The 12,770-nt window shown below is 47.3% G+C and overlaps 1 protein-coding gene across 1 annotated transcript in view; it reads left to right on the top strand.

Annotated features, from left to right (window-relative positions):
* LOC130266099 (TOG array regulator of axonemal microtubules protein 2-like) overlaps window positions 1-12,108 on the top strand; it is a 33,538-nt gene extending 21,430 nt beyond the window's left edge. The window contains exons 13-22 of the mRNA XM_056515417.1: window positions 60-165; window positions 917-1,152; window positions 2,681-2,833; window positions 4,195-4,312; window positions 5,265-5,323; window positions 6,688-6,892; window positions 7,468-7,684; window positions 8,765-8,850; window positions 10,668-11,122; window positions 11,580-12,108. Of these exons, the coding sequence (XP_056371392.1) occupies window positions 60-165; window positions 917-1,152; window positions 2,681-2,833; window positions 4,195-4,312; window positions 5,265-5,323; window positions 6,688-6,892; window positions 7,468-7,684; window positions 8,765-8,778 (1,108 nt within the window). The 3' untranslated portion in view covers window positions 8,779-8,850; window positions 10,668-11,122; window positions 11,580-12,108. The remainder of the gene's footprint in view (window positions 1-59; window positions 166-916; window positions 1,153-2,680; window positions 2,834-4,194; window positions 4,313-5,264; window positions 5,324-6,687; window positions 6,893-7,467; window positions 7,685-8,764; window positions 8,851-10,667; window positions 11,123-11,579) is intronic.
* Window positions 12,109-12,770: the final 662 nt, after the last annotated feature.

Below are 12,770 nucleotides of genomic sequence, written 5' to 3'. Positions count from 1 at the left end.
TGCTGCCTAGTTCCTGGGAGGAGAGAAAAATCAATCTTTTTGGTACTTGCCTTTCACAGGGAGATGAAGGAGAAGGGACTTGTCAGCCTCAAACACCTGGCTGGGTCCCATTCAGAAGTCCTGCTTTCAAGACTTCGTGACATTTGCTTGGCAGTTACCAGTGAGGTGAGAACATTGTTCTGGATTGTCCCCTGTACTTCATGCACAGTGTGTAGAGTAGATATGTGCTTGTTCATCTCCATGTGTGCTCAGGGACTGCCTTCATTTCTGTTTTTACACCTTATATTTCTAATGTCTGTCAGCTATCTATAGGATCTGTGTGTACATGTAGCTGTATTGACTGGTAGGTCGGGTATCTGACACTCATCGTTGGGTGAGCTGCCATTATAATGAAATGTGCAAATGCAGAAAGAGATACACTATTTATGTTATTTGCCAGAGTCCTAATCTCTGCCTGAGCTGTAATTCAACACTGCAAATTAGTCTGTAGACCTGAGCCTGTATTTTCTGTTTCCTGGCTGAGTGCTTCAAATGCTGGTGTTGCTTTTTTGAGCAGGAGCACATGACTCTTTATCCTTATAGCTTGTGCCTTTATGGTTTGAAAGCAGCCCTTGCTTTTATTTGGTTCTTTGTTTTTCAAATACAAGGGCCTAAAATCAAAGCAATTGACATTATAGAAGGGTTAAGTAGATCACTTTAGTGAAATTTTTAGTTTTCGGCCTGCAGTAAGCAGGTCTGAGGCCAGAAACTGGTGCCAGAGTAAGTTCCTTTCTGTGCTTGTGCTCTTCTGCTGTTATTGTGCTTTGATGTCCCTCTGGGCACCGTGTGTCGTGTAGTCATCTCCTGGGACTTTTGTCTAGGGCAACTGGTTTTCTTTTCAAAGTGATTCTTATGTTTCCCCTCATGACTTCCCCAGGTGACCAACCTCCGGTCAAAGGTGTCCTGCGCGGCTGTTGACACTCTGGGAGAGTTTTTTGCCACCTTGAAGCAGGACATGGACTCTGAGGTGGATGAGGTGGTTCGGGTCCTTCTCCGCATGCTGCGTAATTGCCCAGAGTTTGTTGAGAAAGCAGCCAGTCAGACCCTGGGCATCATGGTGGAGAATGTGACTCCTGCACGAGCAATAGCTGCTCTCCTGGACAGTGGAGTCAAGTAGGTTCTTCTTCTTCTAGTGATATTCTTCACCTACTGGTGTGCAGGCAGGGCAAGGGATGAAAAAATGAATGGGAATGGTGGGAGAGAAGGGTCCTGTATCCTGCATCTTCTATCAATCAGTGACTGGATTCTCCAGTCCACCTCGTTTCTTTCCTCTTGTCCCCTATTTCTGCCCTCCTGCAGCCTATGAATTCTCAGAATCACAGAACTGTAGAATATGGGGAGTTGGAAGGGACCCATCAGGATCATTGAGTCCAGCTCCTGGCCTTGCACAGAACACCCCAGGGTCACAGCATGTGCCTGAGATTGTTGTCCAAATGCTTCTTGAACTCTGTCAGACGTGGTGCTGTGGCCGCTGCCCTGGGGAGCCGGTTGCAGTGCCCAACCACCCTCTGGGTGAAAAACCTTTTCTTAATATCCAACCTAAACCTCCTGTGACTCAGCTTCCTGCTGCTTCCTGGAGTTCTCCTGGAGTCTGTCAGAGTTGCCTAAATGTGGTGAATAGTGGGGAAGTGAAAGTGCTTGCAAAGGCTAAGGATAGAGCCTTGTGCTTTTGTGGGAAGGGGGACAATTGCAATTGCAGCTGTGAGCATTCTCTAATACATCACAGCACTAAACACAGAGGCCCTGGGAAAATCCATGGATCCTCATGATGCCAATAATGTGAGAAATAAGGAGGGTACTTGCTGGGGCATGGAGCAAGTGGGGGAGAATGTGCTGGGTGTGGCACAGCCTGCACAGCAAGTGCAGCTCCTGCAAAAAGGAGTCTTGTATGACTGTTCTGGCCTTTGAGCTCTACTTTCAATTCAAACTGATGTTTCATGTTAGCCCTGAGATGATGAATCACTTTACAGACAGCTTCACAAGCCAAATGCTATGCAATAGCTGATGCAAATGCTGCCTTGAGTGTCAATGTTGGACCTAAAAATTGCCAAAAGACACTCTCTAGAACAGGACAGTCTGCTAAAATGACTGCCACTCTTTCCTCAACTTTGGAATAGGGTAAAACATTCAGATATATCCCTTGCCAAGCCTCACGGAAGAAACAGGCTGCACTGCTTTATATTCTGCAACTTCATGGCCCACAGCGTGTTTTCCCTGGATTATTATTTTTTTTTCCAAAGGTCTGCAGATTTGGGGATAAATGGCTGGAAAGAGCCTCAGTCCTGCTGAAGCTCTGTGTAGTTGGTACCCTCTGATGGGTCAGCATGAATTGTCTTTCATTTCTAAAGAAGTCATATGTGATCTCTGTCTTTAATTTTTCTCAGAGTAAATTGTGGGACAGAAATTGAGTATCAGATAGTGCAGAGAGACAGAATTCCTCCCTCTCCCTTGCAGCCAGTCCTTCTGTGCAATGCTAACTTTGGGTTTATCTGAGGACAGAAGCTTCTAGAGGTGTCTAAAGTATCAGGGAGAGCCCAGGCCTCCTTCCCCCAGCAACGGCAGGGAGCTGGCTCTGGCAAGGCTGGTGCTGCTGTTGCTCCTCCTGCTCCCTGTGCCCCAGTGTTTGCTCTGCCCTTCCCAGGGCCCGCCACGTCCAGGTGCGGAAGTGTGCGGCCGAGCTGCTGCTGTCCTTGCTGGAGAGAATTGGAGTCACGGAGCTCGCAGGCACAGCCGGGGCTGGGAGCCTGGTGCACGCGGCAGGGACGCTGGCTCAGGACCGTCACCAGGACACAAGGTAATGATCTTCAGTTCACCTCCTGAGACAGGAAAACTGTCTGGGCTCTGTCTGTAAAGGTAAACCCACAGAAGAGTGGCAACTACAGGAAATACTAAGTTATGTCACTGTGTGGGTAAGGGCCATAGAATCATGGAATACCCTGGGTTGTATGAGACCCATCACGGTCATCGAGTCCAGCTCCTGGCCAGGGGCAGGATACACCAAGAGTCACTCCATGTGCCCCAGAGCATTGTCCAAACGCTTCTCCTGCTCTGTCAGGCTTGGTGCTGTGACCACTGCTCTGGGTTGACTGTGGAAATGACTGTACTGGGTAACCTGAGGTTGTCAGCAAGAAGGAGCATTGCCAACTTCCTGTGACTTGAAGGATTCTTTCCTGAGATCAAAAGAGCTCTGATTAGCCAGTCCAACAGTTTTCTTTGGTCTTAGGTGCACAATACAAAGGCAAAGTGTTGTATAATATTCATCACTGAAGGATCCAAACATCTATTTCTCATTAGCTTAAGGCTTTCCTAGAAATATTTCAGGGCTCTTTAGCCAATGTATTCAGTCTTTCTGAACATCTTCTGCAGATTTCTAGAATGCTGTTATCTGTGGCTTAATGACCTCCAAATTTCTTGAAGAAAACTGTGGTTTCCTAGTGGCAAAATCAACCCAAACCACCAAATTCCCTTACTTGGATAATTAAATTCCCATTAATAGCTGCCAGGAAGACAAGAGAAACTAGTGCCCCTGTGCATACATATAGTATAGAATTATCAATAGGAAGCACGAGATATTTTGTCTTGGCTTCCCTGCCAGTTAAAGAAAGGCAAATTATTGTGCAATGGCAGCAAGGCGCTGCTAATAGGATCTTATAACAAAGCAGATGGGTTTCCGTCTCCCTGGGATCCTTTGATTCCACAGAAGCACACCCACAGTTTCAGAGTGAAATGGTGTTTTTCTCTCCCTTTGCTGAGTAAGCAATGCCTTCTCTTGCAAGGATTGCACCTGATGAGTTTAAGGTATCAGCCTCTTCTCTTAACAGTCTTCATTTGTTTGTTCAAATTCAAATTTCTTTCTTTCTTTCTTTCTTTCTTTCTTTCTTTCTTTCTTTCTTTCTTTCTTTCTTTCTTTCTTTCTTTTTCTTTCTTTCTTTCTTTCTTTCTTTCTTTCTTTCTTTTCTTTCTTTCTTCCTTCCTTCCTTCCTTCCTTCCTTCCTTCCTTCCTTCCTTCCTTCCTTCCTTCCTTCCTTCCTTCCTTCCTTCCTTCCTTCCTTCCTTCCTTCCTTCCCTCTTTCCCTCCTTCCTTCCCTCTTCTCTTCCTCTCTTCCTTTCTTTCCTTTCTTTCTTTCCTGCCTCCCTCCCTCCATCTTTCCATAGGCATTATGGACAGGACATGGTGAAGATGTTGCTCAATCACCCAGAAGGTAAAATGCTTTTGGAGCGATCTGTTCCCGCCCGTCACCTGGAAGATATTCTGAAAAGAATGAAGAAGAGAGTAAGTGCTTGCCAGGAGAAATGGCTCCTTTGTGCAACTATTGCCATTGCTAATAGGAGATCAAACATACCTAATCTGTCTTTATCTCTTCTGCTGAATCATTTTGCTCCTGGGAATGAGCTGTTCATCCCTGTTCATCTGCAGACCACAGAGGAACTGATACTATTCGGGAAAAAGTGGAGTTTTCAATATTTTGAATATTGCTCACTAACAGGAAAGGGGAAGAGCAGAAAATGGGTTGACATTTAAGGGTAACCCCCCTCTGCGCTCTCCCTACTCTGGCCCCAGTAAAACAATTAAGTGAGAATGGTGCTTCTGAAGATAATAGAGTCTGTGCAAAAGACACTGGAAGCAGTAGTGCCAAGAACATCTCCAAAAATGCAAAAGATGGCCATCAGTCCTAATTATTACAATTACTCTCTGTCTTCTGGGAATATTGCCCTCCTGTCAAGGTCTGTGGAGCTGGAAGTAGCTTGGTGAATTCAGCACCATCCCGTGCAAAATGATTTGTTTGTTTGGGAGGAATTTTTTATTCTTTTTTATCTACATAATAAAAGGGAGTGTGCCTTTGTGCAGGAACAGGGAGAGCCAGGTTGAACTGAATCACTTTCCAACAAAATGGAACACCTCTCAACCCAAAGAGTTCAAATTTTTCTGCTGCTTCCTGTAAGAACACTCATTGCCTACCAGTTTGCATTATTCCCATTTATGCTCAAGACTCATGAGTTTGGGATTTTAAACTGCTGCTCAGTATGGCACCACCCATACCCTGCCTTGGGCTGTTGCAAACAAAGAGTTGGCATCACTGAATCTCTGCCTGTTTCCTTCTGTAAGTTAGGAAATGTTTCCCTAAGCCTTGGTAACAGTGATCCTGGTTCTAACTTGTGTTTTCAACAGGGAATTTCCTGTTTTATATTCTAAAGATCTGTGGGGTTTCTCTCTGTCTTTGTAGGGGGTGGAGAGGAGCGATGGTTCGAAGCAGCCCCAGGCCACATTGCCTTCTAGTCAAAGGTACTGAGCACTTCTGTTAGATGTGACAAAGCACATGACAGGCTGCACGTGTCTCTCCCTCAGGAAAATCTTTCTGGCAGAGATGGCCAGAGATTGTTTCCTTTTTCCTACACATGCCCTATGATAAAAAAGTCTACTTCTGCATTACACTGAACAAACTTCTCTGGAGGGCATTCCACAAAAATTAGGCAACAAAAAGTAACCCACTGGTTGCAGCTCAGAAAATTCATTGCAGTGGCAAGGGCAGTGTTTTGCAGGCTAGGAGAGGGCCATACCTCTGCTGCGTGACTTGAGACAAGTAAATTCAACCAGGGTTTTATTGCATCTGAGTGGAGTGTTTTTCAGATGGGTGTTTTGATGAGAAGTCCCAGTCTAGAAGCAAGATGCCATTTCCCAAACAAGCAGTTCCCATGCAAGTAGTGTGGCCTGGCTGAATCATGGTTTTCTTAGCCTCAAACAGTACCAAGTTTGAGTTGTAAGTAGCAAGGCAATTCCTGAGCAGCTTTGCTCAACAGGTGTCTCAATGGAGACATTCTGTCTTGATATTCCTGTCCTTCATATAGTTTGCTTGATGGACAGCATGTTTGCTTGATTTCCCCCTATGCTGCAATCTGCATTTCAGACAGAGATTTGGTCCTTGCTGTCTCTTCATGCCAGTGGCAGAGTTACTTGTACTTGTTCTCCTCTGATAACAGAGACGATTTATTTAGCTCTGTCATGCTCAGCGGTGGCAGGAAAGTGACCACATGCCTCAGTAGCATAGCTAGGATCTTCCCATGCTCATGGAAGAGACAGATTGATCCAGGAGAATTGTTCCCAGTGGGTATGTTTAGCTGTGCATCTAGTCTCTAGGAAAGCAAACTTAATGTGAGTGTAGTGCTGGGATGTCTGGCTTCTGTTTTTCTCTCTGTTACTGATTTTCTGGATCCTTCAGATATGCCCCTGTTCATCTGCTCAGATGCATCTGAGCTCCTGTTCCAGATTGTCATGCCTGGTGTAGAGACACTTCTCCGGAGTGATGAGTTTCCTTATTTGAAGACACACACCTCCCATATAAGGAGGCATTTAAACTTGGCAGTAGTGTCTCTCTTTCCCCACACTACAATGTGACCTGTGTGCCAGGGAAGCTATCTGAAGATAGATCAGATGCATCTCATCCTTGGTTTTCCTGAGTGAGCACTGGCTAGAATGTTACTTGCAGATTGTCTCCCATAATGATTGTCATGAGGTCCACGGGGTTTTTCAGAGTCTTGTGATTTTCTAGCTTGAGATCACATCCTTAGGAAAGCTTCCTCTAGATGTTTTGCTCACAATTATCTGCAGGTATTATCACCAAGAAGTCGGAATTTGGTTTTATTTTCCAGGGTGAAGTCGACCTCTGATGGACGCCTCCTCCAGCATCCAAAAGCCCAGGTGACGTTACCTCCAGCCAGGGATGAAACGGAGACGCTCCAGAAGCTTTACGATCTCCTGGAAGCCAAGGGGTTTGAGACACGGATGGAAGGAGTGGCACTCCTCCTAGACGTGTGCAAAACCAGCCCCAAGCTCGTCGCCACTAACATTGTCCAAGTATGTAGGGTATCTTCACTCTTCCTTCCCTTTAGCTCCTCTCCCAAGCCTGTAGCAGTAAAGTTAATTCAGTGTGTCTTGGCACTACATCCTGGCTCTTTGGGACAGGCTGGTCCCTCTTACCCACACCAATTTAATTCAGGTTCAGGCTTCAGGACAAGTTCTTTCAGTCCAGCTGTATTTGTCTGGCAGGTGCCTATTGGTGCTGTTCATCAGATGATGACAGAATTTTCCACTGGTGTAACTTCTGCTGTCTCCTACCCCCAGTTGGGTGAAGTGAAGGGAATCCAGCCACTGAAAGCATGGCAGTTATTCTCTAGACACAAAATGGGTTTGGATGGGTGAGAGAAGGATCAGCCTGGGTTGGTTTAAACCAAATATTTTTAAAAGGATACTTCTGTAAACTCCAGCCTGTCTTGCACAGGCACAACTCAGCTTCTCATTTCCATCCTTGTCTCTATTCCACTTGGTAAAGATGGTGTTTACCCGTCTTGGGTACTGAATGCTCATTTCTACATCCCCTCTCTAACAAGGGCATTTTAATCCAGCTTTCATGCTGCTTCTTCTCTCCACAGATTTTTCATCATTTTGACCTGAGAATATCTGACACTCACAAGAGAGTGAAGCAGATGGCGCTGGACGTGCTGGCAGAAATCATAGCCATCCTGGAAGATGCCTTGTACCCAGTGATGGTCCTTTTGGTGGAAGGAATTCTAAAGAACCTGAACTCAAACGACCCTGGGGTTCATGCTGCAGCTGTGAACGCCCTGGAAGAATCCATTGCTCATTTAGGTAAGGCTGGCCCCTGACATGGACTCCCCTCAGCCGTGTCTCTGCCTCTCTGACACAAGAGAACACTGAGTGCCTGGAGAGCTCTTGTGCCTGTGGAATGCTCCAGCTGGCATCCACCAGAAGCTGTGGAGGTGCAGTCCTTACACACCAGTCTCCCAACAGGCTTGAATGTGCATCAGCATTTCCCAAAAGTGCCAGAAGCTCTTGGTTCTGTGCTGCTTGTCTGGAGAAGAGGTCCTGGACTAGAGCTTTGCTACAATTCAGAGGCAAAGGGGTTTTAGAGTTTGCTTGGACCCCATTTGACTTCCCAAATTAATAGCTTTGCTGTTGCCATGAAGGAACACTGGCCCAGCAGAGGTTCTGCAGAGCAGCCTCCTGGCAGGCTCCACATTATAGGCATTAGCTGCCAATTTTCCACCTTCCTTCTTTGTCTTTTTTTCAAAGGAAAAGTTATGATTCTCCAAGTTAATTTCCTCAAAACAAAGAGATAGAAATCCAGCTGTCACTGATGCCTTGTACCACATGCTGTGTTGCATGGGGCAGGATGGCTGTAGCAAATACCTACACAGGCAAGGGCTGCTCTAAATTCCTTTGCTGCAGAGATTTATGTCAGCTCTGAAGATGCTGCACTGGGGAAATATGTCTGAAAAATGGAGTGTTGAAGAGGCAGATCTTCAAGGGGAATTTCGACTTTCTCCAGTTCAGCTGCTCTGTGAACTCATGAACCGCCTGACTCAGTGCCTTTCTGTATCCCAAGTCTGGGCTTCTTCCTGTTTGCTCTGGATTGCAAAACCCTTTCACTGCTTACGTGTGGTTGAAATCTTGAGGTCCCTGATGTGAAATGTTTAACATAGCTGCGGGTAGAGCAGGCAACTTTGCATTTACAAATGTGAAGGGAGAGCTTTTTTCTTGGAGTTTAAACCCCTGCCAAGTAGGCTGGAAGGAAAGTAGAAAAGATTCCAAAATCAGCAGAAATTTACTTGAATTTATAAATTGGGGCTGCCCCTGCCCTTTCCCTCCCCACTGTCCTTTCTCCTATGACCTCAGAAGAGTGAGCAGAAACGTGTGTTTCTCCTGTAGATAAGTATCACTGATGAAAGAGTTCAGCCACCAATGGAGTCAACTGAGTGGGCAAGCTCTGCTGGATGTCACAGAGCGTATCACAGGTATGGGCTCCCCTTCTGAGCCAAGAGCTCTTGCCAGGGAGTATTTACAGGGAGTGCCTGTGAATGGACAGTAGAGCAGCTGCTCCAAATCGGGGGTGCTGAGCTTGTCCCTCCTGCCCCATCCCCATGGCAGGTGTGTTTGGCAGGTTTTCCCTGGCTGCTGCAGAGCTGTGCAGCACCTGAGATGGGGGCGGCGCTCGGCCTGGGGGCTGAGCTCTCACTGGGGCATCTCAGAAGCCACCTGCAGGAAAGGGAGAGGCTAAAAATACCCTGCTGGCTCCTCTCTTGGAAGCTCAGGGACATCTGTGATCCTTTAGGGAAAATGGTGGCAAGTGCTGTTGCAGGGATCCCTTTGTTTTGTCCTCCCAGAATTCTTGTTTTGCTCTTGGAAATTTTTGAGGCTGAACCCTGCAGTGCCTGGGGGTCACAGCTTAAATTAAAACTCAACACACAGATTAGAGGCATGGATTTGGTGCAAGGCAGCCTTTGGAGTCAGAGGGGCAGAAGCAGAGTGCTGAGGCTCCCTGCCTGTTCTGTCAAAGTGGCATTGGACTGAGCATTTCAGGGTGTGCAAACAGTGTTTTCCTGTGTCAGCGCTGTGCAAAATGCTGCAAATGCAGCTGATAATTGTTTCCTCAGAGGAGCTGGCTATATCAGCCCCAGCCAAAGAATGGAAAAATTATAAACTTAATATGCAGTAGACAAGATGCTTTATAGCCTTGCTTTAACTGGGCCTAAATCCACTTCTAAGTGTGCCATCATCTCTAAATGTAAGGTTTCATACACTTTGTGTCTTCAATAGGAATCTTGAAAGGCCAGTGTTGAGTGATTGGGAATGTCACAGGCCGTTTAAAGAACATTTGAATAAAGTAGATCTCTAGGAAGAGGGAATTTAGTTTTGGAGTTTTGGATGCCAGGAGCTTGTTCGTAGTAAAGTTTTGGCTGTAGTTTCATGGCTGCAGTTCAGAAAATTAGCAGGGAGCAGTCTCCAGAGAGAATGTGAGAAAACACTTGTGTTTTGATTAAATTTCAGTCCCCTGTGTAGCATTTTTCTCTCTCTATTCTGCTATTTCAGTGCACATTCTAAGAATAACGCCATTAACATTGGGAGGGGAACTGGCATTAAAATGTGGAGATGCTCAAATGCCACAGTAATGGAGTCTGGGTAATTATCTAAGACACGCTGAGGTTTGAAACTGCTGTTTGTTGGATGGCACAAAAGCATTCTGCCAAAGACACCAGCTAGTCACTGATGTTTTTAATCCAGCTGTCAAGCAGCACCCATCCATGGTAGGCTAGAGTTTGGAAGTGTGTTCTAATACTGCTCTTTGTTGTGTGCCACTGAGCAAAGGGAAGAGCCAAATTAGAGTTTTGCACTTGACATCAAGGGTCACCAAAATGGAATCATCCTTTTTATTAGAAATCTCTCAATTATTTCCAATGCATTCCAAATGCATTTCCAAATCTTCAGTGTGGGTTTAGAAAACTCAGAAATGGAAATAAAAGGCAAGTTGACATTTCAGTCATTAATCTGTTCACTGCAAAATCTTCGTTGATGCAGAAATGGATTGTGAAATGATCTAGTAAAGGTACAAATTCTGCCACAGTTACCAGGCTCCATTTGGAGAAATTAGTCCCGAGGGGTTGGTGGTTCTGTTTTTGGGAGGATCAGCTGCTTTGGCCATTTCTGGATCGTGGGGGCTCTATGTGCTATTTCGCTGCTCTTAGCCAGAGAGGCTTCCAAGAAGCAAAACTCGGGGCAGATCCTTGTTTGCATTGAGGCTGGTGTTAAGAAGCCTGTGTCTCTGTCCCGGCAGAGCTGGTGGAAGAGGTTCATGCCAGGAGCCCTGAAGTCGTCCAGCGCTGCGCCCTGCCCGTGCTCTGGTCCTTGCTGGAGAACAAGGCGCTGCCTGTGCGAAGCGCCAATGTCCGCACGGTGCTCACCAGGCTCGCCTCTGCCCTCTACGAGGTGATGGGCACCAAGCTGAAGAAGTGTGCTGCCAGCCAGCCCCCACATGTGCAGGAAAAAACTCTCCAGCATTTTGGGCTGGTGAAGGCTTGGTGTTCTCCAGCAAGCTGACCAAGGGCTCAGATGGAAACCGCCGGATGTGACATTTTATCTGTGCCAAAAATGACAAAATACTGAGGAAGGGTGTGCATCTGCCCCTGCTCTCTTCACTGCCCTTCCTAGTCACGGCATGCTCAGGGGGCCTGAAGCAACTCCAGACAGAGGACAAGGGGAAGGGCTAGCAGGGCTCAGTCTCACACAGAGGTAAGGTGGGAGCTGGGCTGCTCTCTGGCAGGAGGAAGGGTCTTGTGCCAGCCTGGAGAGCCTGTGCCCATTGCCAGGGAAGAGTTCTGCCCTGCAGGTGCCCCTGCCATGAGCTGTGCTGCTCCCAGTGCCCTGTGGAGCTGTAGGGCTGCTCAGCTGTGGGGCAGGGAGAGGAGCAGGAGGCTGCATGTGCAGCTGAGCCATTGCTGGAAAGCACAGGGCTCTGGGCTCCTGCTGTCCCAGGGCAGCCCAGAGGCCAGGCTGCTCCCCTGGGAGCTCTGTGCAAGTGGGTCAGGGTGTGGCCCTGGCCTGCCTGAAGGGGCTGCTGGCAGGAGCATGTTTCCCTGTGCAGCTATTTAGAAGTTTGCAGGAAATGTGAAGCTTTAGAAATATGAAGCTTTAGATGTTTTAGGTTGGCATTGCTGCCTCTGTTACATTTTGTGTGTTCACTTTGCAGACCTGACTGGCTCCACTCTTGCCAAGAAGTTTTTCCTGGACGTCTTCCATGTTCTCTCAAACAGGACACCAGGGAACAGTGGCATCATTGTCATCATCATTGTCAGTATCAATGTTGTCATCATTGTCATTATCATCAGAGACATCATCATCGACATCCATCAACTTCATCAACATCCATTGTAGGGAATTCAGTTTTCCCCAAACCGGGCCCCTGGAACTATATCCCTTAGAACAAAGACATTCCTAAGGACACGGGCCCTCTTCCCTACCTCAGCTCCCGTTATCTTTTAGGATTTCTATTGGTTCTTAAAGTGTCACAATAATTGGTTCTTTTTGTACTTAGAATTTAGAGATAATTGGTTACTTTGAAATGTGTGAATTTTATTGGATGAAAAGTCAATCCTCCAGAAACCTATAAATACCCTTGTATTGTTTAATGTAATTAGACAGTTGCTTGCAAGTCCCTTCGAAGATAATAAACTGTCTCTGGAACTTTTGCAACACTGTCTCAAGCTTTCGTCCATCGCTAGCGAGTAGCTGCGAGTAGCCACCGAAGTTCTGGGCTATCCGTACTCTTGGTAGCTGCTTGGAGGAGAGCAAGGAAGCTCCTGCTCTCCCAAAAAACCCAGCTGCAATCCATCATCATCATCAATATCCATCGTCATCAACACTGTCAACCCCCGGCTCTGGGATGGAGCCAGAATGGGGACCTGAGTGTGTCCCCACTGTCACTCCACTCTGGGGACCCTTGGGAGGCACATGATCCCCAACACGGCACCCAGGCCAACCCCAAAAGGCACAGGGCCCCACCTAAGCTGCCAGGGGAATTTTGGGAAGGGGCATGAAGGGGGCACCCAGGCAGGACCAAGAGCCCAGCGCTGCCCCAGCCCGACCTGCCCCAGCTCCATCCCAGCTCCTCCCGCGGGATGCTGCTGAAAACCCCCAACCCCCGGCACGGGGTCACCTCCAGCTGCCAGGTGGAGCACATCAGTCTGGAGCCAGGGTTGGGAAAACGAGGAGGGGGAAGGAGGAGAAGAGATGGAGGAGGAGGAGAGATGAGGAAGGAGCAGGAGAAGGGCCAGAGAGGGAGCAGAAGAACTCAGGATTAGGAAGGTGGAGGAGTGGGACCCCTCTCAATGACATTTGGGGATCCCAGCCCCCTCTTTTCCCTCACTCTTCTACCCTCCCC

Source organism: Oenanthe melanoleuca, unplaced genomic scaffold, assembly GCF_029582105.1.
Source record: "Oenanthe melanoleuca isolate GR-GAL-2019-014 unplaced genomic scaffold, OMel1.0 S001, whole genome shotgun sequence".
In the NCBI taxonomy this organism is placed as follows: Eukaryota; Metazoa; Chordata; class Aves; order Passeriformes; family Muscicapidae; genus Oenanthe; species Oenanthe melanoleuca.
The sequence above is the reverse complement of the archived record's forward strand: the minus strand, read 5'-3'. Positions and strand labels throughout refer to the sequence as shown.